At 42.8% G+C, this 27,779-nt stretch overlaps 1 protein-coding gene across 1 annotated transcript; it reads right to left on the minus strand.

The window, feature by feature from the left end:
* Nucleotides 1-700: 700 nt before the first annotated feature.
* Nucleotides 701-23,728, minus strand: GRPR (gastrin releasing peptide receptor). The gene is made up of 3 exons (XM_032681009.1): nucleotides 22,758-23,728; nucleotides 4,688-5,039; nucleotides 701-1,796 (listed from the first exon to the last, which is right to left on the minus strand). Exons 1-3 carry the CDS (start codon nucleotides 23,174-23,176, stop codon nucleotides 1,404-1,406), a joined length of 1,164 nt encoding a protein of 387 aa, XP_032536900.1. The 5' UTR covers nucleotides 23,177-23,728; the 3' UTR covers nucleotides 701-1,403.
* Between the last annotated feature and the right edge of the window lie 4,051 nt (nucleotides 23,729-27,779).

Here is a 27,779-nt window from a genome sequence, read left to right on the forward strand (position 1 = left end):
AGCATCTCAAAGCAGCTGCAGATGCAAGGCTGAATGCTTTTACACTGCACACACGATTTTTTGTACATACAGAGCAAACCCAACACAAAGTTTTACTGGCTTTCATTTATCTTTTGCTGTGGTAATGAAAAGGATCATTGTCAAAGAGGATGAGGGCCATTAAAACCTCAATATTCCACTACAGTGATTGGTTTATGGCCTCATTTGGCAGCAGTTTTCTTTATCAGGTGTGCAGCTTCATTGCCTGTCCTATGGCCCACATGCTTCAAGAGTTTGTTATCTGCAGGACACCGTGCTCCTGTTTCCAGAATAGATGGTACCTGGCACAGGAACAGTTCTGGGGTGAACATTACAGAAGACCTGATTCTCCAACCTGTTAGCCAGTTTTGGCACTCTGTCTCCACAGAATTTTGTGAAGATAGAAGGAAAAAAATATGGGTTGGAGATCAGACCTTGCATTGCTGATAGCTTTTACTGAAAGAGTGTTTTACAAAACACTGCTACATGAAAAATAGCTGTACTTGATTTTCTGTTATTGCCCACCGTTAAACAAATCCAACTAAAGTTTTGTTGTATCACTTAGGTGATGAAACACTCACTATCTCACACCTTGAAGACAGAAATAGCAAAACTAATGCTTGGAAATCACCCTGCTGTCTCCTCCACAACATAGCAACAGCTCACACATTTGAAAACTTTAAACATATTCCAACTCACATTTATTCGTGTTACTGCTTTCACACTGATGTGGTGCAAGATACTATTCATTTCAGATGGGGCCACTGACATGCCCCAGTAAACTGTTGATACGTTTCATACCATGAATTAATACTGTACTCAGAACATTAATAAATACTTGAAAAGTCTGTAAATGACCTGCAGTGAACTCCTTTGTAAAAGTATTTACCTTATTTAAATGGATTTATTTCTATGTCAAAATATATTTTACCATGAACTGATGAATGAAACTGTTCTGACAAATTGTGTGCACCTGATATGGTCTTTGTCACTGCTGTAAATCTGCATGAGTTTGGGATTGAGCAGAAAGTGATGAAGATTCTGCAGAGCCAAACAATATTTGATCTTAAGGTGCTCATTTTGCTCTCAGTAGAAGCAGCAGGTCTTGAAGCAACTTCTTACAGCACTTCCCAGGGAGCTCCCGTGGGCTGGTGCTCAAAGATTTGATGCTCTGATGATGCCTCAGTCCAGGGTGAAATGTTGGATACTTCAACCTCAGTCCAAGATGAAATGTTAGATGCTTCAAGCTCCTCTGAGTTCTCTGAGCACATCAGACCTCCTTGCATCCATGTGTGCCTTTGTGTGTGTGCTACTCACCGCCCCTCCTGGAGCAAAGTCAAGCTACCGTGCTAAGTACATGATATGGTGGTGCCTGACTGTGCCCTTTAGACATAGCCCTCGTGGCAAAGGTGGTTGCCATTGATAAGGCTGAAGGTGGCCAGGGAATGGTTGGTGCTCTTGAGGGAGGTCATTCGTGTGGTGCTCCTGGCCATGCTCTGGGACCGGATGAGGAGCCGAGCTCTGCAGCAGAGCAGCTGGTTGTTGAACTGTTTCCGAAAGCTCTTGCTGAGCAGGTAGAGAGCAAATGGGTTGACACAAGAGTTAGTGAAGGCCAGGATCCGGGCACAGATGCTGGCAATGAAATGCAGCACGGAGGTGTCCACCTCGGAGTAGTGGTAGGACCGGTATAAGTAGACGATGTGAGTGGGAAGCCAGCAGAAGGCAAAGAGGCACACAAAGACCAGTACAGTCTTGGCCAGGCGCTTACGGGATTCAATCTGGAAGAAGTAAGAGAGATGCAGATTAGCTGCTATCCTAGCTCAGACCAGTAGCTGACAATTTTTACCGGCACTGCAGGTTTGGGGCTAGCCCATGGCAGGTGGGATGTCCAGAGCAGGGAAATCTAGACTGCAGGTGGACAGAGTCAAGAACTCTCCTCATCTCTCCTCAACTCCCTTCCCTCAAAACCAAACAATTATAAAAATTTATTACATAAGAAGTAGTCTTTCCTGTTTAGAGAAAAAATTCCATTGACTTGTCAGTTTGCAAAATCCCAGCTCAGGCAACAAAAGTGTGGACATTTGCATTAGTTTTCCACATATAATATATACAATCACATGCAATTTTAATATATTACTTTATTATTAGTATTATTATTATTATAATTAATTATCGGGTAGGAGTCTGGGATTTTTCACAGAGCCCAGATGCAGGACATTCTGCCATAGGGCCATGTGGTATATGTACACAAAAGTGCTGTCAACAGCTTACAGCCCTTTGAGATCAAGTGCAGCACTAGGAGTCTGAAGGAGATGGAGAAACAGAGAAAGGATATTCTGTACTTGGGGAAACACCGAGGCAGTGGCAAGGTGGATCCTTCAGCTGAAAGCACTGGAGCCACCAGGAGAAGACAGATACAGGTGGTGAATAGATGGATGAAAACCCCTGAGCACAATTTGAGCTTTGTCAGGGAAAGGTGCTTTTACAAAGCCAGCTAACACGCAGTACAACCTTCATGCACACAGGACACACTTTTGTTTGACTTACTTCTACACGCTTGGAGTCAACCCAAAGGTATTGCTCAACTGAGGGAAGCTGAGGTAAACCATACCTTGTCTTTTGTCCACAAGTGCCACTAGGCCAAAGAAGGGCAATGAGGATGGTGAAGGATCTGGAGCACAGAGAAGTGGCTGAGGGAGCTGGGGTTTTTAGCGTGGAGAAGAGGAGGCTCAGGGAAGACCTCATCACTCTCTGCAACTACCTGAAAGGAGGTTGTAGCCAGGTGGGGATCAATCTCTTTTCCCAGGCAACCAGCAATAGGACAAGAGGGCACGGTCTTAAGCTGTGCCAGGGGAAGTTCAGGTTGGGCATTAAGGAAGAAGTTCTACACAGAAAGAACGACTGGGCATTGGAGTGGGCAGCCCAGGGAGATGGTGGAGTCCCTGGAGGTGTTTAAGGAAGGACTGGATTTGGCACTGAGTGCCATGGTCTAATTGACAAGGTGGTGGGAGGTCACAGGTTGGACTAGATGATCTCAGAGGTCTTTTCCAACCTAGTTGATTCTGTGATCTCTTTTCCTAATGAGCACAAAAACCATGATGGAGGTTGCCCAAAAGGAGAGGACAGACAGAGCTGCTCAGAAAAGTACTGCTCTCTGGGAGAGGTTGTGCAGCCAGAGTTTGCAGGATTGGAAAGTATAACACTGCTGACTTTTTAGGGCTTAGTAATGTTCTCCTCTCTGGCAATCCCTGCAACTCTTTACAGGTGCTCCTAGGGAATTTGTTGCATCCCACTCCCTGTATTTAGGTAGGACTTGGATGACCTGAAACTGCCATATAGCCTCAGCCCCACTGCCCTTGCTCCTGCCCTAGTACAGCTGCAGTGCCTGGCCAGACTCTAGGGACACTTTGCTATCCTACCTCCCCTTCCAAGCTGCACAGGTAAATCAGAAACTGAGCACCTTACACAGGCTCATCTTTCCTCAGGGCAGCTGCAAGCAGGAAGCAGGCACGAGAGACCTGACAAGCCCATTTTGACTTTATTTGGTGCCCTTTTAATGGCACTGAGTGAAAATCAGCCATTGAGCTTAGGGAGGATTGACATGTACCAGGTGATAATGTCTCCAGAGAACGAGCTGAAAATTAAATCCTTTGAGAAAGGGCTCTCCTTGGCTAAACCATATATTCTTTTTAAATGTATGCTTAATTTGATATAGGGCTATTGAGGCCACATCTGCACAATAAAGAAATCGATACCAGTTATCTCAGATGGAGACCTATAGCTCTTGAATGCACTGCAGGACAGGAATGATGGACTGAGGGTGCTAGACTGCAGCCTGGCCTTTTGCTTTCTTTAGAGCTCTCTCCCCAAAACCAAAGGGTGAAAGGACTGCTTTTACTGCTCACTTTATTGTCACTAATCAAAACAGCCATCGGATCAGCAGAGAAATGGCCTGCAGGGGAGAAAGATTTATGTGCATTCAGAAGGGGAAAAGGACAAGGATTTCAGAGATTGCACCTTATTTGATGGGCAAAACCCAAGTCTTTCCAGGCCTACCTCTTCACCATAGCACCTGAAAGCTATGTGACATGATTGTGTTGGGTCAGCCTAAGGTGAAGGTGTCAGCTGGGTGCAATTGTGTGGACAATTGTTCAGCTGAAGAACAGCTTGTGTCAGTTTAGCTGAGGTTGAAGCACACCTCAGTTGAAAGGAAGAGGTGAGACAAATAAGATAAATATGTCAAGGTCAGTAAGCTGTTTAGAAACAGGCAAGGCTTTATCCAAGGTCCTCTCTCTCACAAAACAACTTTCAGAAGTTTTGATTTTCTCCCATATCACCCCTCTGATTCTATCTCTAAACACTGTATCCAGCTCTGCCTCTTCCCCTGCATACCAGTCAACACCTTTCCAGGCTTTGGCATGGGTCTCCTGCTATGCTTGCCATGGTAACCACTCTGCCAAAGTCTCTGAACTTAGAAATAGGAGGTAATGCTTTAACTGTTTAGCCCTGTGTCGTGGCTTCTTTCAACCATTTTAATTCTTTTACCCCAAGTAATCTATTAAAATTAGCACAACAAATGCAGTCTGTTCCAGTATAAATTTCTCTGTATTCCATCTTTCCTCCCAGATTCAAAGAGAATGTGGATTTTTGAAGAAAGTCAAATCTCTACCTGTTTCCTCACATGCACATTTCCTTCCACGGGGATGTTGTAAGCACTCCGGATCAAATTCTTAGCAATAAAATAATAATATACTGAAATTACAGATAGGGGAATGATATAAAATATGAGAAATGATGCCATTGAATGAATTTTGGGATGCAGCCCATCTGAATGAGGGTAAGGAGCACAGCTGATGAAGGTTTTATTAGTCCCTTTGTCATGGAAAGGGTGTAGATCTGAAAACACTGCTTCAGGGATGGCAAGCAACATGGATACAATCCAGATTATAGCAGCTCTCACACAGATCTTCATCAGTGCATGGGATGCTTGGATCTCCATTGGCCTTACTATAGCTTTATACCTAAAAAAACAAACAAAAAAGGAAATAGTTTATTGACCTCAACATTCAGGCATTGTATTCCTGCTTTTCCCTTTCATTCAGAAATAAAAACCCAAATGAAAGCCTCCTTTACTCAAGACTGATTTCTTTTCTGATGTTTTAAATTTCAATGTTTTCAATAGATTTCTCATTTTAAACCAGAGCCACCTGTCATGGCTCCATTCAGTTTCACGTGTATTGATTATGAGTTTGTTTAATTTGCAATCAATGCAACAAAGCACAGTGCTGCCTGACATTAACATGTAAATTAATATTAATGACATTAATATGTGTCCAAATAGCATTAAGACAGGAAGTGCAATCATAGACTTCTCTTCAAAAGCGTACAGCAGCTTTCACAGAATAGTATTGAAGGAAACTGGGTTGAGATTTTGCCACACGTTTCAAGCTGTGAGTGTGCTGGCCTCCTGCAAGCCACAGCTTATTTTTAGTCAAGCTACAAAGAGCATATTGCGTGTTTTAATTGCTATTTGGTGGTGCAGCTGGCAAGAGTTGTCCCTAACTCAATGCACTCAGATTAAGTAGCCAAAACTACTAACTGAGTTTCTTGCAGAAAAAAAAATTATTGCTTGCTATGTTAGATATGTAGAAGACATTTCTGATTTGAAATTTTGTCTTTTATTATTTCAGCCTTTCAGAAAATTGTACTTTAGAATCCAAGAAAATCATAGAATCAAACTTATTTGAAGTTGATGTGTGTAATGAGAAGAATGGAAAACATCAGAGCTTCATATACGCTGGACCCCTGCTCTGGCAGGAGTTCACACTCCAAGTAAACCACAACTCACATATACATTCAAGAAACATGGTAGAAAAAAAAAGATAATTAGGAAGGATTATCTACAGGTTTCCTAAATTAGTATTTAGGGTCATCATCATACCAGTTACAAACTGTAGGATATTTCTTCCAGGATCTACCTCACACTGCCTGAGGTGCATTTGGTACCCCCTTGGTCAGCCAAAACCCATGCTCTGGGGACACTTCATGATTCCCCGCTTACTACAGTCTTCATTATCTAAGGTTAAACATTTGAAGGAGGAGTCTATCAGTCCTGCACTGTTTTAGCTGGATAATTGCTTCATTTGCAGGATAAGCACGAATTCAATGTCTGATTATATGCAATGCAATATCCTGGTCAGCACACCTACTCTTTCCCTCTATGTAGGTATGATTGTGTCTACATATCTCTGATTATATTTTATATACATAAACATATTTGTATCTATAGATGCATGTATATAGATGTAAACATAATTACATACATATTTCCATTTATTTATACTTATTTTTATAAAGACTGTATCTGGACATTTTGTCATTTGCAGATGTTCCTTCATACAGATGTCTTGTGTAGATGATTTTTTCTTTCATGTACTACAGACACTTTGCTCAACACTTTGCTGTTTAACCACTTATTCTCCGAGCTCTACAGCTCCCCTTTAATCCAGCTATGCAGCTGCATGGGCCAGACACAGTATTTTTAAAGCTTGCGTAACACCTCTTTAACTTGCACTCTAAAACTGGGGATTAAGTGGCATCATACTACAAAGCACAACCTTCCAGCATCAGATCATAATCTCAGGTCAAGAAAATCATGGTATTTAAATATGATGCTACAGCTATTGCAGTAATAGAACAGAAGGCAGATTACTAAAAAAGTGTTGTTGAAATAGCTTGATTCACAGTCTAACTGACCAGATATAGATTACTGACAGAAACTCTAGCTAACTGAAAATCTTCACTAAACCTTAAGGAAGAGAAATGCAGAAGGAAATTAATAATATACCAAAGTATTAAATTTAGTTAATGCAAAGGTTTTTCTGCAGATGCTTATTGTATGTTTATCAACATGGCATGTTAGCATGATTATTTCAGGGATTTTCTTATAAAATATAGCCAGCTGAGACAGTATTTTACAGCATTAATTTCCAGGAACATGAATAAGTTAAAGAATACAGAGAAAGAGAAACTCTGTTTAATTTTTATTAACACTAACAGAGTAGGGGGAGCCAGAAAATGAATCCATTTCAAGTTATCAGTATATTTTAATTAGAGATGGTATTTACAAACAATGTAATTTTGAGAGAACATAATTAGAAATGGCTAGGAGTGCTGGTACTGATTACTAGTGTGCTGGTTTAAAGGTAAACTGGCAGGGGAAAATGAACCCAACTCAAAAGAGTCAGAATAACAATTTAATAAAAATAATACAATAAATACAATTATACAGACAAGCAATTGGTTTTAACCCACAAAAGCCAAATGTATAACCCAGCACCCTGGGGCATGAACAGAGTGGTGTTCGTTGGGCCCCCCTCTCTCCTTGCTGAGCCCCACATAGTCCCCCCTGAGTCCAAAGTAAAAGGAGAGGGAAAACCCGTTGGTGAGAGTGCTGTTGCAGTTCGGTCGAGAGTGGTGGTTGCAGTCTGGTGGAGAGTGGTGGTCACAGGCCTTCTCTCGATCCCACGAGTGGTACCAGAAGTCCCAAGATTATATATCCTCAGGTTCAGGCAGGAATGCCCAGTACCTCCCTCACGGTGGGGAGTTCCACAATGGGGATGAGGACAGAAACATCCTCCTATCTCACAGGCCTCTTAACACCCAGTTTATGGCCTGAGAGGTCAGGTGTGCTCTGGGCAGCTGCTGTAATGGTCTATTAATAACAGTTTCTGGGAAATGGCATGGAAGAGTATAGAATACACAGTTTTGGGTTACACCCACACAGTGATGAGCTGGTCCCAGATGTTCTAACTAGGACAACTAGATGTTTAGTTTATTTTTAAAGTCTCCTACAGCTGATAAAGGAGAAGATCTGACAGAGGTTTTGCTTCAGTGTACACTCAAAGCATGAGGGTGAAAGAACAGAAAGATAAAACAGAAGAAACAAAGCTAGAAAATAGGTTTTGAAAATGTACATTCTCAGGTGCAGAAACACAGGGAGATATTATCTTCATAGCCTGACAATGAAATCAAATTGTTCTGCTGACTATTTGCATGACTTCTTTGATGGTGGGTTAACTTATTCAGAAATCTTCAGTAATCTCCATTAGTCTCTGAGTATTAAAGCTTGATTGATCAGTATTGATCTGGTGGGAGTCTCCATTTCCAGTCACCTTGCTGATGCACCAATGGGTCCCTCCTCAGCTCGTGTCTCAGCAGGAATTCCCCCTCCCCTGCCAGCTTGGGTTCTGGACAGCAGTTACTGTCTGCAGTAAGGGCACAAAGGGTAGGGGTTACACATGAGGAATTGGACCCCCCAGCTGGTGCTTGGGCTGAGACACCACTAGGAGGTTTTCCTCTGGTCAGTGTTCAGGGGGTGAAAAAGCTGCAGCTCCTGGTTGGTTTCTGAGTGGGGCTCAGAAATGCCTTCACTCCTTTACTTTCCTGCACCACCTTCCTGGTAGGGTCAACCTCAAGTTTTATAATTTATTTGACATTTCTTAAGAACTTCATCAAGGTAGACTGGATTTGAGCAGCAGCTCATTCTGCTTTTCAGCACATATATTTCCAGTCTGTATGTCAAAAAAAAAATTCAAGCTCTCCACAGCTTTGTCCTCTGCAATTTCTTTTTCAATGAGTTAGCCTGAGGCACATAGCACATAACGTTACCACATTTAACATCCAGCATGTGAATATTTCTATCCACTTTGAAGGGGACATTGATGAATATGCCTATATACCTCAGTGGAGCCATGGACCTACATGGCCAGTCAAGCAAGCTTTCGTGCAAAGGTCTTATCACAGCATTATTTTTAACCCATATAGTAACATGGGCTCAGGCAGTACGTGTCACATGTTCAACTTGTCTGCAGTAAATCTGGACATGGCCCTGGATTTATCACCTCACATTCAGTCTCTCATTATTGTTTAATATATTTATTTTTTTCAGCTGAACTCCTTTCCATATCCGCTTTTAAAGAAATTTTTGAAAAAGATTATAAACCAGAGGTAGGATTCATGCCCTACAACAAAGGCCAAAACTTAAAAATATGACTTCCGAAGATTCAGCTGAATAAAAAGAGATAGTCAAGAATTCATGTCAACTCCAATCTCTCTCCAGTTGTCAAACAGGCCAGATGAAAATGCCTGGGTTGATGATCTGATCAGAAATATGAAAGAGATGCTGACCTTTACTACTGCCCACTCTTTGAATTTCTCTGTTCCCCTATGTTTGTTAAGCAGCAACCTGCTGCATGCACTGCAGCTGCCTTTGGGCCAGGATGGATGCCAATCATCTCCATGCTTCTCAGTCTTGTTCAAAGGAGCCCACAAAAAGAAATTACACATCGGGCACTCTTAAGTGCACTTAATATAACTGCAGTTCCTGAGGCACCATGATGGACCCTGTAGGGAAATCCTCTCCTACACCAGCCACAGTCACCGCTCTGGTGCTGTCCCAGGTCAATCTCCAAGCCTCCAAGAGGAAGCTGGTGAGAGGGTTGCTTCAACCCAGAATGTCTGATCACTTCCTAAACTAATCCTCAAAATTCGCTGTGGATTGGTAAGATCTCACAGAGCATGTGCATGTCCACTGAATCCTTGGAAATGTCTTATATACATCTCTTAGGATCTCTATCATACTTTTGAGTAATTGTTTCTCAGAACTGAAACTACTGAAATGACCATAAACCACTAAAATGTGGCACACTAAAGGTCTTTCTGTGGTAAACACTTTTTACACTGAGGTTAATATGACAGGCAAATAGAAAACTATGTCATTATCCTTGTGTTAATAATAACATAACTAACGACAGCATCACCTAATGTACTCTAAAACTTGGACTGTGCAAACATTGGTTAATACCGTGGACTTAGCCCTAAAGCTGCAGCTTCAAATATAAGCACAGAAGTAGCTTTACCATGGAAAAGACAGTTCCAGGTATACTTTCCAAAGACACAGATCAAAATAAGGCCCCAAACAGATGTCAAAATTTCCTAGGAGCAGTTTCTCTGCTGGCACAAAATACTTTATCCATCCTTGTGCTCCTCAGCTGAGCCAAGAAAATACATATCAACTGAAGCATAAACAGACTCTGCCTGCAAAGCCATTATGCCTATATGTTTCTAAGCATAGGGACATGCAGGGCTGAAATTTTATTCTCTGGGGAAGAAAGGACCTTATCTGGACATTGCAGCCTCAGTTCTTCCCTCATGGCTTTTTCCTGTCACCTTCATCCACTTACTTATGCCTGCTACAACAGCCACAAAAATTAAATTAAAACAACTAAAGCATGGGAGGAAAATCAGATTTTTCCCTTGGATTTAAATTAACTTCGCTCCATATGTCTAAATGTCTCGGGTTTGTGTTTTTAGGGAAGTAACTTTATGCTGTGTGGAGAAGCTGGTTCTATACGGAGCCTCATCTTGCTTTCCTCTTTTATGTCGGCTGTGGGAAAGGAACATCCCTCCCTCACGGCAGCGAAGGTGGCTGGTCATAGAGGTCAGTGGTTGTCAGAGATATTCCTGGTGACCGAATATGACAGCACAGCTTGTATAGTGTTATGTGCCTGCCACTACCTCCCTTTCATTGATTGAATCTGACTTAAAAGGAGGCACTAAGTTGCTTTCATAACTCTTGCTTCTTTACTTTTTTCAGCAGTGGGAGTGTAGCAGAGAAAACAGCTAAAAGAGACTCTGCCACAGAGTACTGCTCTTTCTATCACAGTCCTTCCAAACATGTCCATCTTCTTGCAGCTTAACCTCATGCTTTCAAGAAATATAAGAAGAGAAAAAAAAGCCTCCCCCATCCTTTCTACAGAGAAAAAGGACCCTGCCCCTCCCAAATGAATTTGCAGGAGTGACAAAGAAAGTTTCACTCCTTAAGTGACAAAGAAAGTTTCTTCCAAATAGTATCATCTGCTACTATGTCCTACACTGTTTACATAAAAAGATCCTGGGCCCTACTCCTGAATTTGTATAATGATTTAAAAAAACCAAGTGTGTTAAGACCTGTTCAAACAGAATTTCAGAAGCCTTGCCTGTCCTTGCTTCATTACTAGTCCCGCTGTTTAGACTGCATCAGGCTGGCAGAAAGATGTGCCATACTGCCACTTTCTGCTTTATCTCCAAAGTGAGAAATCCACTTATAAAGTTTTGAATCTGTTTAAACTGAGTTCTATTTTGAGAAGTTGGGCTAATGTGAATCTCAAATTTAAATAAAAAAGCAGGGATTAGTTGGAATGGACTGATGTCCTAAAAAAACCAGCCATGTAAATTGCTAAGAAGTGAAAATGCTGAGTTCTTCCCAGCTCTAGAAAACGAGCTCCTGAAATTGCCACAACTTCCTGTGGTAATGATGAAAGAACTGCCTCTCAGTCAGCACATCCCCACACTTCTTCTGTTCCCACTTGTACACCAAAACTGGGAGAAAAGCTGTGCAATTTACAGTCCCTCTAATCCTCAGTCATCTGTTCCCATTTGTAAGCTTAATGCGCGTACATTGATCTGATCCTGGCACGACAATAGACTGAACAAAAATCCTCTCATTAAGATTTTCTAATTATGTTCTACTAGTATCACATTATTGTTTTGCCCACATAATATGAAGGACTGGCTCAGTCACCATGCAAAAAAGCCTAAGGCAACAAAGTTGATGCTATGGAAAAACTACATAAATGAAGCACATGGAGCCCTGTTGAGTGTGAAACTCCACTTGGAAAGCAAGTCTTATTAAATATCTGAAGAAATTTATGACAAATGAGATGCCACAAACTTTCTTTATTGTTTCCACCATGAATGTTATGAATATTTATAGCTCTGAAGACAATTCAATAAATCCACAAAATTGCTAGACTGTCTAACCCATCAACACACTCCGACAATCTATTCTGGGTCTATCTGCTTTCTGCATACTTAGTTATCATTATTATGCATGATTCTTGAGTGAACATCTGTTATTAAAATCTTCAGTAAATTGCATATGGGCACAAAGACATCTCTAATGGGCAAGTCTTAGACACATTGGCAGGTTCTGCCTACTTTCTCTTTTTATTAATGTAACATTTAAATGGAAAGAAAAAGGAGGCATTGACGGAAGTGGTATAGTTCTCACTTTCTGAAGCCTGCAAAATTCAGTCTGTATACCTGCATACTGCTACATTATCCTGGAATCTGGACAAATGGGAATTTCAGTCCAGGAATGACTAAATTCAGAATTGAGGCAGAGTGTTTTAGAGACCATTGAACTGCACTACATTTTGGGGAAGGAGAATTCAAACAGTACTCATCTCATAATGAATGTACTATCCTTAATCATGACCATCCAGAGCATAAAATATTTCATAAATTAACTATATATATGAAAAACAATGGCTGTAAAGGTTCCTAGAGGAAATAGTGTGAGTCCCACAGATGATGCTTTTCTCATCAGAAAGACCCCCACTGCACCCAGGGTATTTATTACCAGTAGATGATCTTCACCTGATTCTAAGTCAAAGATTTCAACGGAGCCAGCTTTGCAGCTTGTTGCAGTCCTCGCAAACAAATGTGAGACCTGATGTCAGAAGGAGGGCTGGGACCCATTCATTTATAAACATCCTTTAACTTGAAAAACAGCGAGCTCCCCCCCACAGCCAATGTCCCAACTCCTCAGCACCAACTCAGCAGGGTACATGTGCTCAAAACACTCAGCCAGAGGGATATGTGTGTTCATGCCACCTGGCACCAAAAAAACATGCTGGTGGAGCAGCTTGCTGGTGCTGGGGTTGGTAACGTGTTGTGCATCTGCAGTGGAGCTGGGGGAACTGGTGCTGGCACCTGGGTCACCAGGCACACAAAGGAGCAGACCTCACTGATGCTTTCCATCCAAGGCTTTGCTGTCTCAGTCCAAGTCTCCAGGCTTGTCAACAAGCTGGGATCAGGGGATTTGCATGCCTGAGGACTGAACTCTTACCAGGACAATGAAAGCAGGGGCCTCAGACATGGACTGCTCATTTTACTAGATAATCTGCTGTATTTCTCCTGAAAGCACCACCTTTGGTACATAAATACAACATCACTGACTAACCTAAACAGGTGGCATAACTGCTGGACATCCCACAGAGCCAGTTACAGAAGTTCATTAGAGTTTCTAAAAATGGCAGTTTCTCAGCCCCAAAGGTTCTGCCTGTGATGTACAATAAATCAATACTGCTCCTTGTTCTGACAGAGAAAGAAGAATACACCATTGACCTAAAAACTAGCACTTCCATAAGCTATAGCAGCTGTGGTGTGCTTATCTTAATTTTGTGGAAGGAGAATATATATATATATATATATATATATATATATATAATATATATATATATATAAACCAAGACCAGGTTGGATGAGGCTTTGGGCAACCTAGTCTAGTGGAAGGTGTCCCTGCCCACACCAGAGGGCTTGGAATAAACGATCTTTAAGGTCCCTTTCAACCCAAACCTCCCTATGATTCTGTGAACTTTAGAGAAGGGGATTTCTTGAAGTTAACAGGAGCTGTCAAATCAGTTGACTGCGAATACAAACATAAAAGCAACAACACTAACTATACACTAGTAGCTGACCCCCAGCCTGCTCCCTGGTGCCTCCCACCTTGCCATGAAAAAACTCTGCAGGGCAAAAAGCTGCCCCAAATAAGAGAAATTGAGGAGTCATGCTTAAACCTCACAGAAGTAATTTAAAAAATCAATATGCAACAGATGGGGAAAAAAGCAAAAGTAAATGACAGCAAATATTGGAGTTTTAAAATGTGGGTGACTGATAAGAGAAGCTGGAGGAGCCAACAAATTATCAAAGGTCACATTCAGACGAATGTGCATTTTACAATACATCAGGAACAAAAAAAATAATCAGTAAGTCAGGCATACACATAAATGGTGAATATATGAACAAGGATGAGACAAAGTGATGAGCAATGACCAGATATTTGTCTTTAAGACCAAATCTGTGGGAGATTTATGTGATTTTATACTATGTGTGCAGTACTACAGCCACAGCAGAAAACTTGTCAGATGTAATAAAGAAGATGTGAGCCGACATCTGCTAACACAAACCAGTTTCACACCAGCAGGCCTGAATAATTTACCCCTAGGAGTACTAAAGGAACTGCCTGAGGAACAACTGGTGTTAATTTTTTTACAAATCTCGAAAAAGTGGTGATTTCCCCAGAAATGGAGAACTGGCTTCAAAAGCTGTGAAGTTCAGAAAAGTGGGAAGGTGTGACCAAGACAACTGCAAGTACTCGGGTTGCCCAAGGCCTGTTGTAGGTAGAATAACAGAGAGGTTAATCCTACTAACAGATGATAATTAACATAAGGCTATCTTGTTTAAGGCACAGCAGATTTCAGGGGGGTTTTATCTCTTGTCACAATGTGATAGGTGATGTAAATAGGCTGTGGGCCATGCTGGTGTACAAGGGAGGCACAGCTTGCCATGGGCATGTTGGCATGAGTGACCATGCATGTAGATATGCACATGTGTGTGCCTGGGTACCTGTGGTCCTCCCTCTCCCATCCATGCAATCCCTGCCCCACTCCCACAGGGAAAGAGTTAAAATTCAGAGTCCTGGACTAGGGGGGTGTGAGCGGGGGGGCTGAAGCTGTTCCAGGGGAGGACCCCGAGCCCCACCACCTCCCCAGCAGCACATCAAACAAGCTGGCAAGAAGGTAGCAGTGTGTGGGGCCATTTCTAGCCTGGGTCCTGGGAACCTGCTCTAGATGCAGTGTTATTTATTGTGCATATCAGCAGCTGCCTTGAGCAGGCTATAAAGCTTTGCTGGGAAAGTTTGCAGATGACACAGTGGATGACCAGACTAAAATTATTGTAGAGTCATTGAGGTAAATGACCATAGTCTAACAGAAGCCATTTAACTCAGCCAGGTGTAAAATAGTATATATAGGACCCAAGTGAGCAGGAGATGCAAAAAAATTAGTGCCCTTTCAAGGAAAGAGGAAACCAAGAGAAAGCATTAGTGTGTCTCTCCTGCACATGACAGAATGAGATATCCTGTGGGATTCCCATCATTCCAGTGTAATCCAATATACAGTTAAGCCAGTTATATGGTGTTTAAGTCCTTTCTGTGGCTTCAGTAAATGTAAGTGTCATAAGAGATCATCACCACTACATGTTGGGGCTGAACAATCTAGTGCTATCCTTGACTGCTCTTATCATGGAGCCATAGAACAGCTTGGTTAGGAGGGGATCTTTAAAGGGCCAAATAACCCAACACCCCTGCAAGGAGCAGGGACATCTTCAACGAAATCAGGTCACTCAAAGCCCCACCCAATCTGGCCTTGAACACTTCAAGGGATGAGGCATCCACCCGTTCCCTGAGTAACCTGTTCCAGTGCCTCACCACCCTCATCATAAAAAAATTTCTTTCTTATGTCCAACCTAAACCTACTGTCTTTCAGTTTAAAACCATTGCCCCTTGTCCTGTCATTACAGGTCTTGGTAAAAAGTCCCTCTCTGTCTTTCTTATAAACCCCTTCATGTATTGAAAAGCTGCTACAAGGTCTCCCCAGAGCCTTCTCTTCTCCAAACTGAACAACCCTAACTCTCTCAACCTTTCAGCTATGCTGTGAATTGGACTATTATGCAGTGGTTAAAGATCAAACAAATTTCGATTTGAGATATGGCATAAGTTCTAAGCGGACAGGATAACAGTGACACACACAAGAGAGGGGCAGGGTGGTATGTGAGACTTTAGTCTGAATATTTAGAACGTAACCCAGTGTCACTAAAAAGATCTGTTTTAACCCAAATCCTATGAGATACTCAGTAGCCTCTGTGCACAGGTGTGGGCAAGAAATACTGCTGAACTGCGCAGTAGCTCCTAGTCCAGCGTCTGCATCTCTGGTTCTCCCAAGGCATTTGACTGTCCACATCTAAATCTCACGCTTCAGGGCTGTCTGAAGGTGTGAAGAAATGTTTCTTTCTCTCAAGGTGTCATGGTACTGTTTTCTGTCCTGCCTTCCTATAGAGCTGCAGAGACTGACCGTAGCCAGAGAGCAAGCGAGGACAGGATGGGCAAAGCCCTGACAATGCTTCTCCCTTTGATGCTCCACAGTCTTCGGCAGTCCAGTTAAACTGATCATTAGCCTGGCATCAGGGGGAGAGTTTTCTGCAAGGGGTCTCCAGCTTTCTGCCTTTCTCTACAGCATAGCAATTGGCTTCCTGCTGGGATGCCTTCTGGTGTCTCAGCACTGCAAGAGGCCCAAGTCCTTTTTTTCTGCCCCAGGGCACAGGTTGGTCTTCTGGATATTGGAAGGCCTTGCTCTGCCAGAGGCCCTACACAGTAGATAATGTGTGGGGGACTGAAGAGCCTGCTACAGGCAGGAGCTCAGGTAGGAGCTCGTGGCCCAGGGTGTCCCAGATGGTATGGGCTAAGGTGGGCACCTGGGTGTCAAACTGCTGAGAAAAAAGTGAGGGGACTCCATAGGGCTAGCGGTGATGTCTTTTTCAAAAATAAAGAAAAGCAGGGACTGTCTGTGAGCAAAGCAGTACTGGATGTTTCATTGTATATATGGGACAGGTTGTGCCTGCTTCTCCTTTTTCAGCTCAACCGCCTTCTACTCTTCTCAGTCAGACTGTTGTCCACATCTGAACATCAGGTAAGTAACACACGAACTGATGGGACCACTGTAAGCTCACCTCCCTGCAGCGACGCTGACATCCCAACCCACTGCTGGGACATGCAGCTGGCAAATTCTCCGTGGCCAGTTGCTCTCCTTATTAACAGTGTGTACAGCACTTCGTACCGTGAGACCATGACAACTGATTGGGGGTTTTAGGTTTTACTGAAATGTAAACAATAGGTAATCTAACTTTTCTTCCTTTTGATTGCTTAAATATTGACAGTCTCCAGCACATTAGCACTGACTCTAACCTCGGATTTGCGCACTAGTCCCACTGCTATAAATGGAAGCTCTAATCTTCCTGGTTATAGAAGTGCATCTATTGTGTTTTGGCCATCTGCTCTGGTTAATCAAGATATTCAGAAAGTTTGTGCTGTTTGATCTGTTGCTCTCGGTGCAGATGGATTCAGGGGCTGAGGAAAGGGTGCTAAGAGTGTTTGTGTTATATCGACACAGTGGCCAGCAATGAGGATCTAAGACTCTCGTACATCAGCTGAAAGAGATATGGGTATGTCACTCTGCATGTGCCCTGTGCCACCAGCACGTGAAGAGCAGCAGCAGGGACACTGTGCCAGCAAGTGAGCGTTGAGATGGGGCTGCCCAGTGCTTCAGTGTAAGGGAAGGCTTTGGGCTGGGGCCCAAAGTCCCTCCAGTTTTCTTCCCCGGCTTGGAAGGACTGACGTTCCTGGCTGAGATCACATCAGTGGATCCAAAATCTACACGTGGGGTATCATTCTGCTGACTTGCACTGACTGGATTAGAGGCTGTCTTCGTAGTTCAGAGAGCAGCTTTCTCCGCCACCCCCTCAAACCTTCCTGGGGCTGCATAGTAAATTACAGGACTAGTAAACTGCCAAAATAGTTCCTTAGTGACCTGAAAGAATTTCATGAATACCATGGCTATACTGCCCAGAATAAATTCATAACCACCACGGACCTGACACTTTACAACTGATCATACTTTTTTAAAAAAGTGCCACTTTGTAATCCAGTTTGGCTTTCCATAGCTTTTATTTTAGAGTGGCATACTTCCCCTAGTCCTCTTGTGGAGACATAATCCAGTGATTGTAAAATAAAATAAATGAACTGACATGTAGATATTATTCCTCCTCTGGTTTTGCACGTAGTATTAATAGTAAGGGCTGGAGACATCTAAATCACAGAAGACATGAGTCCACTAAACAAAGACTTTTGCATGTTTAAAAGTGTATTTCTAGAAATTCTGGATTTGCTGCTTTCCTTCCACCACTTTTTTTGTTGTTGTTGTTGTTGGGGTTTTTTTGTTTGTTTTTGTTTGTGGTTTGTTTTTGTTTGTTTGTTTGTTTGTTTTTTGTTTTGGAGAGGGGGTTGTTTGAAGGTTTTATTTCTTAGATAAACAAACTGTCACATGAGTTCAGAGGAACATCAAAAGTCATGTCTGTGACACATTCCAAGGGACTCGGCACAGCTGGAAGCGCTACAGCATCCCTGAAACCATCCCTGCACCCAAAACACTGAGGTCAACATTTCCAAAGCTAACATCCTCATTTCAGGTCTCCCACATGACTGCAATTCCTGCTGTCTGCAGCTGGTCTTACCAAGGTAAGGAACCTAACCTCACACGGAATGTCACTCCATGTGTCTCACTACACTGTCACTCCCTCCCACCATGGGACAGCAGGCACCTCTGGCTGGCAGGCATTGCTGTAGTTTTCCAGTACTAAAATCCAGATAATCCAAGGTGCTTAAAGTAAAGATGCTGCTTGTAAACTCCAACTACACTTAACACCTACTCTGCTGTGTGCTTGTAAAAACAGCATTACCTCAGGAAGGTTTCACTGCATGAGCACCGGGGCATTTCGATTTTTTACAATGTCAGTGAAACAGTGGGGAACTATGATCAATGCTTGACAGCCTGGGTAATTCAAATGCAAATGTATAAATTCTGTCAGTCATGGGAGAAAGTCAATTAAATAAAGACATCTCCCATGACATAGGCAATTAAGTGGTCTGCTTTTCCTCTTACTGTGCAAAGGTTTTCCTTTATTTCCTGTCCCTTGATGAGCCAGCCTTGGCCTCCCTGCCTAGGCTAGAAGCCCAGGTGTCACAGCTCTCACAAGTGCCTCTGTACCCCTTATCCTTGTACTGAGGAGGAGGAGGGCAAGCCGATGGGTGAACTCAAATTTCCTTTTTTCTGGGATCAGCTGAGCAGCAGCTGAAGAAACCCACTGCTTCAACAGTGCAGAGCAGCAGGGCAGACAAATGTCCTTTCCCTGCCAACGTAATTTACAGTCTTTCTAAAACACACAAACAGCATGCACACACATGGAACACTTGTTTCTTTGCTCTTGTATACTCAGCCCTGGCGCCTTATCACTCATGGAAGGTGGCTGTAAGCACACCACATGCCTTAACCTTCTCCTGGCTGCTCTGCAAATTTGACACGCTTCCAGGAAAACAGGTATCACCTGACAGCTCCCACTGCCCCTGCAAAAGCAGTCAGACAGATGCAAGCACTGTGCAGCCAGAGGAGTGGTACCACGGGAAATACATTTCTAATATTGTTAACTCTTTTTTACCCTTTCTTGCATACTGTCTGAAATAATTTACCTTTAATTTCTGATTGTACACAGAGCCAACCTAAGCACCCTTTGGCTAGGCCCTTCCTGCTCAAACCTGTGCAGGGGTGCTCTTCTGTGTCCATTTGTACACTGAGCACTTGCAGGCTGGGAGGCTCCCACTGCAGAAAAGCTGTTTGTCCCTCTATTTCTCCTCAAGAACTTTGCAAGTGAATAGTCAATCCTCTAGAGAACCCCTCGGTCTCAGCGGGTCAAACCACGGAGCAGCTTTTGGTGCTCTGTGCTGGAGGCTGGCACTTAGCAGAGTGCAGTCACTGGCAGATGATAGATTCCTAACACAGGGGAAAGTGAAAATGGAAAGAATAAAACTATACCTCAGGAAGGTACACTCTTGCATCCATGATATGGGACGTGCAAAAACCTATTAAAACTGGGCCCCTCGTTTCCAGAAGGTGATCCAAAGCAGCTGAGACGATTTGTACCGTTGTCATAAACATGCAGCGTAAAAGTGTCTCACCACTCTCTCACATGCTCTATCTGCTCATCACACTTACACCCTGCCTTTCATCTTGTGTCTCTGGAAATGACCCTCTTGCATCACACTTCAATGCTTTTCTTTATGCAGCAGATTTCTGACCCCTGCTATGCCAGGTCTCTCTAGGCATCACAATGATACCTTCAGTGATGCCAGCAGTTGTCCCCACTTACTTTTGTCAGTAGAAGGACACTGGAATCAAGAGGGTTTTATTATAACTTTTTGCAGAAGATGAATTATGGACAAAAGTTCTGTAGTACATTGACAAGTCCCACTTTCTTTGGATACAGTGCCATGTGATGCTATTCACAGCGGATCGTTTAGATTTTTTCCTTTCCCATGGTCTATGGCTTTGATTCATGAGAACAGGGACGTTCACATGCCTCATATGAGTATCTCAGGTAGGGTTCACATCCCCGAGCATTAGCCAGCTCAAATACAGGCATGTAATCTGTGCTAAACAGCAAGGCTTCCTCTATATCCAAGGAGGGAGATAGGTATCTTGATGTGGTGATTTATCCTTTTGTCTCTTTTGGAGGCATCTCTTTCCATGGACTAGGACACCTTGCTGACTATCTTGGAATGGCTTCTCACCTCAGACAGCAAAAGCCAAGTGAGATGAGCTGTGCCTGAGCAGCGTTACCTGCTGGACTACTGAGACCTCATGTTACCTGGTCTCACCACCACACCCCTTTCTTCTGCAGGTGTTTCCCTTTGTGCAATGTCACGTCTGTCCTCAGAAATGGTTGTCTATGAAACCACCTCACATGTCAGGCTCTGCATCTCCCTATGGAGATGGGGCTACAGCAGAGTATTGGGCTGACAGACCCTCCACAGTCCCAGACAGGCATCACCATGGTGGTCACATTCAACTGACATGGAAGTTTTCCCTTTACATTTTATGGTTATTTTCCAAGTGGTTCTGACATGATTAATACTGGGGTCTGCAGTTCACAGTGACAATTTTAAGAAAATAGACTTATGGGCTGTGAGCTGACAAAATACAGACTGTATTATTTTCTAACAAAATTGTCCCAGCACTGCTGTTAACTTAACAAAATAGAAACTTCAGCAAATCTAACAGATAAGGGACAATTGTGTTTCAATGCACAGCGGTTTAGATTCATAGATCTAACAAAGTTAAAAGTTTCATTATTATCTCCTTCTGCAGTGGGTCACAGATGCATTAGAAAAGGGTAAAATGATCCCTTGGAAATGGGAACATTGAAAAGTGTGGTAATATTTGATAACCAGTAAAGTATGATGGTTAACAGGTTTCAGATAAAGCTGAAGTTCAAACTTAAAGTCACTAAAGCCCAAGCTTGGCACAGCTGCTGTTTTCTGTTCTGTTCTTTCACTTCAGGCAAAAAGTGCTATTGATGTGTTACTCAGTAAAAGCATTTGCAACGTTTATTTTATGTGGCACGTGATCAGATAGCAACAATCTCTCTATAACATAATCTTCTTTACAACGTATTTTTCCTTTTCTTACACTCCTTAAAAATGGAAAGATGAATTTCCTGGAGAAATACTTCTTGTTTTCCTAATATTTTCTTCACAGTAGTTCAGGTGGGATCCAGCCACCACATCAAACTCAGGAAAAAGTGTAGGTGGTCCTTTACTAGGGAGTTTGTGCAGTTTTCCTATTTTCCCAACACTTTTTGAGCACATTGCTTTAAGACTTTTAACTACATATAGGTCTGTTTGCCATCTGCTATTGGGACAAGCAGTGCTATTTTTATACATATCCCAATATGGAGTTGACAAACATATTGACTGTTCTGTCTCTGAAACTCTAAGGAGTCATCTGCTTTCTTTGAGATTGCATACAATATATTGAAATATGTGCATAAACCACACTGAAATCTGAAAAAAGTAGTCTGATGTTTTCAAGCAGGTTAGGAAGAAAGACACAGAGTAGCATGCAAGGGACTACTCAAAGTAAACCTAGTTTCACTTATTTGTGAATGAGGATACAGTCCCCAGGTCTTTTTTGAGCAAAACAAAACTGAAATAATTTTTCACTCAGTTATTTGGTGTCACTTCAGCATGGTGACAATGTGCTCCTTAATCTCTTTCTGAAGTATCCAAATTAGAAGCAAAATATCCTGTCTTTTCTGATGTACATAAGAGTTTCCATAAAAGCCAATGTCTGATACTTACAACCTTTCCAGAAAGGTAGGCTCCATTCTTCCAAATAACCTTCAAATGGAAATGTCTTTTGAATTTAAATCTGAATGCTCTGAGATAGTTTTCAAAGCCTCACAGAAATCGAAAATAGGGCTGGCTTATTAGAAGCATATAATTTGTTAAAGTCAAAGTTGTTTTAACATATTCTAAAATAGCATATTTACTGCACATTATTTTTTATCAAACATTATTGGAAGATGAAGTTTCTGAAACAACAGCACAGATCAGTTTTGACTGGAAAAGGAGCAAACAGTTTAATGAAGGGAAATACACCGGCTATCACAAACTGAGGTTCCTGGCTTCAGGCATCCTCATTTTAATATTTGAAAAATATTTTATGAAATATTGCCTCACTTATAATTAGCCTGAAGGAAGTAAACCACTAGAAAGAATTGATTTTCACTGCACTTTAAATTGCTGCTCCAATGCTTTCACATTTGATGAAATATGGATCAATTATCTTTTTGGCAAATATGAACATGCTACCTTTTAGCAGAGCTTCATTAACAGCACTTTCTCTCTCTGGTCTTTAGCTTGATCTGCTCGTTTCTATTTGAATTAATGTAGACTATTAGCTAAATTGCACAAACATTTATTTTAGCCTAGAAAAAGTATCCTGTGTTCAGTCTGCATCCTCTTCAAGTTCTGTGCTAACAAACACCAGAAATTACCTGAGGTGGTTCTTTTTCCCTCATTACATTAAAAATAGACTTGTTACCTGAAAATACACATTCGTAGTCGTGCGTTTTATGGAGTTATAATTATGCAGCCTTCTTTTCAAGGTGACAGCAGCCAAGCTTACCTGTCAGCTGAGAGAGCAGTGAGAGTAAAGACTGACACCCCTACAGAGGTGAGCTGTATGAAGGGGATAAGTTTGCATCCAGTTCTGCCAAACAGCCACTCGTCAGCAAGGTACCTGCTGGCATCCACGGGCACACAAGTCACTAGAAGCAGCAGGTCTCCCAGAGCCAAACTGGAGATGAACAAATTAGGGACATTTCTCATTGATTTAACAGTACAGAAGATCTTAATCAAAGTGATATTGCCAATAAGGCCTATCAAAATGATTATCCCATAGATTGTGGGGATGGCATAGAGGAACGCCGGGTAGAACCAGTCGTCGCCGAGGAGGGAGAAGTTTGCACTCTGATTGACAGAGAAGTTGTAGAGAATGAAGTTATCTGTTTCTAGGTCTAGCAGAAAGCACTCTCCAGATGCCATTGTCCTACTTTGCTTTTCTCGGAAGACAGCTTTCCTCTTTGAAAGTCCTCACAGCTTTAATTTTGCTTGCTGGCTGGCTTTAAGCAGTCAGAAGAGCTTAAAAGTCATATCACTTTGCGAGACATCTTGATAATAACCAAACTGAAAAGCACCTGCAGCTTGCTCCACAGTCCTGTTTCTGTAAGATGAAAGGAGAACATCTTTTAGCATAGTTTGAATCCTGAAATTTGCTTTTCCCTCCAAGACTTGTCTTGTTGTTGTGTATTCCTCAGCTCTGGAAGGCCATTTATCAAATTCACAGACCAGCAAGTGGCAGGCATTTTCAAAAACGGGGCTTGCTAAACTCCCAGCTTCAGGTCTGCCGAGCAGCTCCGAGTCCGAAACAAGGGAGTTACAGAAAGCACGAACTTTCGGGAGTTGCTGCCACGCTGCATCGCCAACCTCTCCCGCTTTCAGTGCCTGCCCCCGCCAGCTGGATTTAAAGCGAGGGGAAAAGCGAGGCTCGGCTGGCGGCTCGGATCCTATAGGCAGGATCTTCTGGACGTCAGTCCTTGCGCTGCTTCCTTCCCACGGTGCGCGCGGGCTGCTCCCGGCGCGGCGGGAGCGCCGGGAAGCGCCGGGAAACGCCGGCCGCCTGCTGGATGCTCCGGGCACTGCTGCGCGGGATGGGGGTGGGGGGGCAGCACCCCCCTTAACTCTTTAGGTGAAAAAATGCACGTCTGTTCACTTACAGCTCCAGAACAAACCCCCAAACAAAAAAAACCCAACCAAACATAAAAATAAAATACCCTCCACTCCCCCCAATTAATGTCACTCTGCAAATAGATCACAATAGCCATCCCACCTTCTCAAGTAAGAGCACACATATTGTCCTCACACTCGGGTATTCAATTGTTCCAATGAAAGAGAACGATGATATGAAGGTAAATTCACCTTCCCCGGACCCCCAAGCAAAAGAAATTAACGAAGCCAATTAAGATAAAATAAACGTTGTTAAGGGAGGCAAATGAATATCAGCAGCGTGTACCTGAAGTTAACCAGGGAAGCCTGAACTCTGCACATTTTTTTGTTAATTTTTACAATTTGGCGGTAACAACATCAAGGCATGAAGTTTGCTATTCAACATGATCATTTCTATATATGAGGTACCCACCATACTGGCATCTATAGGTAATACACGTTTAGACAGCAGAGAGAAAGTTGCTTGGCTTATAAGAGCCTGAAATAACACCTTCTTAGAACTTAATTAAGATATAGCTATTACTGATGTCTTATTGCTTTATAACAGGCTATCTATGAATATATAAGAGGACTTTCTGGACGGCAGAGAAATATAGTTAATTTGGAAACCAGCCTGCAGAATTAAATGAAGCTGTAATTTACATTTCCCCTTGCAACTGCTCATTTTTGCAGGCAAAAGAATGTTTTAGCAACTGCTAGAGTTACTGTGAAGTCAAGGGGGAGGCGATTCAAACCAGGCATTAAAGTGTGATCACTGGTTTCTGCATAAAAAAAGCATTTCAGGACACAATCTGGAAAATGTCCTGGAGTTTGGGAGCCATGTCCCAGGGTGGGATTCAGAGCAGGAGACTTCAATAACTGTTTTTCTGCCTCATTCTTGTGACCTGGGTCAGTGTTTTCAGCTGCTTTGCTGCTGTTCACTCTAAGTCAACAAGGGACTTATGTGTACCCTTAACTTTAAGTAGGGCTACTTATGGTTTTTTTCCAAGCCAAACACCCATGACAGTGCTGTGCTGGGAACTTGAGGGTACAGAGCAGAAGTCAAATTTTCTGGTATGCCTTTCAGACAGAAGCGTGCTTTTAAAAATAGGCTGGAGTTTGCCACTGTTAAAAGCAGGGGATGGGGAGCTACTGTGCACAGTCTGATCAGGGCACACAGGCAGTTCTGCGGGTCAGGGCAAGCTCCGTGCAAGGCTGCCAGGTTGGGTGGATGCCATTTGGAGGCAATGCCATGTTTAACACAGCAGGACGTACCAAAGGCACAGAGAGGAACTGTGGAGCTACTGAAGCAGCCCAGCCACACGATGTGGTGGGACACCTCTCCTAGAACTTCCCCCAACACATTTCAGAGTCTGATGATAGGGGCTGCATGACAAAGACATACGTGCTTCCCCCCTCCCTCTCTCTTCCCTCTTTGCTTTCTGAGCTTTGAGAAGAAGTGGAAAGGACACCTCTGGAGTTGGTAGCAGCCACTTGGTGTAATCCTGATGGATCCCTGTGCCCAGCAGCATGGTCAGCAGTTGACAGTGACCTGCCCTGAGTAGGCGATGGGACCAGAGACTTCTTGTGTCCCTTCCCATTCAAATGACTTGTTGACTCTGGGATTTGTAAACCCATCACTCAGAAATATAACATCTCTAGCTCTCATCACGAGCTTTTATTCTTCCAGATGGACATTGAAGCGATCAGTTTGCCAAAAATCTTCTAATGGAATCACTCAGTCACCACTCTTCACCATTTAAACTCTCCTACACTGAAATCTCTCTTACTTTTACATGACAAACTATGTGGGGCAAGCAAAGGAAGAAAAGAGAAGTGATGCTGGAAATCTTTCTTATCTTCCAGCAGACGGTGGTGTTGATCACACTTCCTTCAAAGTGAGTGTAGGCACATCACCATGTCCCAGGTGTCCATCAGTGAAGGAAGAGGCTCTCATGATCTCTGAGAGGATGCATTTCACCTTCAACTTTGCAAGCCGATAGATTATTCTAGGAAGCACTTCAAGTTTACAGTTACAGTTTTCTAATTTTTGGTTTTGGCAAACCCAGGCTTCAGGTTTAGGACAAACTCTTTTGAGCACAGAGAATTACAAACTGAAAAGACAAAGGCAGAAGAGGGAAAAAACCCCAGAACCTAAACCAAACATAACCAGATCCTCTAATGCTTGAAACTTAGTTTAGATTATAAAAATCATTCATTATTTATGTCAGATGTAAATAGAGTGTTTCAGGGAAGATGACAAAATGAAGGACACAGTTTTTATTCACCATTGCCCAGTCTGCAGATGTTCCCCAGAAGTAACTGAAAAATGCTGAGGATGTTTCCCAGACATGTTTTTGTCTTGTCATAAATTGCATTTTAGAGATTTTGTTTATTATAAATGGTGTACCTTTTTCATCATGTCACTCTAGCATTTATCTTCCCTTAGCAGGCAAAATGTCTGGGTATTTGTATTCTCATATCCACCTCTGCAGTAGTGTTCATTTCAAGATCCCAGTCCTCTCTCCAAAGGAAGGTGAGCATCAATACCCATATTTCATCATTACTGTAACCTGCATGTATGCAAAAAAAAAAAAAAGTAATTGTAGCACAAAGTTACTTAACTGGCTGTTGGCAGAGTTGTGAATAGAATAATGCAGGTCTCACAAGCCTGGTCCTGCATGATAATGGTTTTCTGTTGGACAATGAGAGATTCCACAGATACTTTCAATAGATGCTTTTTTCTTTTCATCTCCCAACCTTTATCCAGCCTCCAAATGACAGCTGCAAAGAGACAACCTTCTTACTCCTTAATTGTGCACAATGGGGGAGATTTGTAAAAGCTCGATGGGTAAAATTTTCAAAAGCAGTTAAATCTCTATGAAACATAATGGAATTGAGGCTCCTACATTGCTTATGAGCTCTCCACCCAGAAACAGAGACAGAGTTTCAAACAAACGCAGTTTGCATTGAGAAAAGTACATGAGGATGTGCTTTTCAAAGGCACTTGCACAGCTGCAGCTGCCACAGTCACAGTTACGGGAGGATTTTAAAGAGCATGAACAGCCAGCGTGATGGTGTCTTTTGAAAGACACTGATAATTTTTTCTACCTATCTAAATGGACCACTTTGGAAAATCTAGTGCAACAGGGGTTCCTTAGCCCCTGTGAGGTTCCATGGGAGAAGCTCTGGCGATGGGAGCCAGAGGACGCTGCTGCATCCACCTGCAGATCCTGAGTCTGGCCAAGGCTGGCACAGCTATTGTCTTGGAGGGCAGGAGCACACCTGCTGCACCAGGGCAGTCCGCCCATGCAGCATCCTCTACACCAGGCACCTCCAGCACCCAGGGGACGTGGGGGTGATGGGAATCATCTTCCAGAGAGCATGGCTTTTCACCAAGGGTGTCACGTTTGTTGTCTTGCCACAGTAGGACTTTCCTTTGTAGCAGCCTCTTGCAGATCTCCTCGGAGGAGATGGATAAACTTGCTTTTGCTGTCCAGTGTCAGGAGAGGTGTCCGTGTGCTCAGGGTTCCGCTGTTTCCCGATAACTGGATTACCGGGGCTAGGAACCAGTGAACCAGGGATTACTCCCTGCTGAGCTTGTGGAGTGCAACATCTGCTGATTTACTGAATATTCTTCTTCTGCAAACTGTTCATCTCCCAGAGGGAACAAAGCAGTGTAAAGCATCCTACCTATAATCTCTTCAAGCAAATTCTTCATTTTTATTATTGTCACCCCTACGTGCTCATATCATGCTCTGTGTCTCAGTTCACCGCTCTGTTTCAGTCATGAAAGTTAACAGAAACTGTTTACAAAAAGGTGATTTTCCAATTCAGTTCATTCCAGGGACCTGATTTACAGCAGAGCTTTACAGAGAGCAAA

The sequence above is a fragment of the Chiroxiphia lanceolata genome, chromosome 2 (genome assembly GCF_009829145.1).
Source record: "Chiroxiphia lanceolata isolate bChiLan1 chromosome 2, bChiLan1.pri, whole genome shotgun sequence".
NCBI lineage: Eukaryota > Metazoa > Chordata > Aves > Passeriformes > Pipridae > Chiroxiphia > Chiroxiphia lanceolata.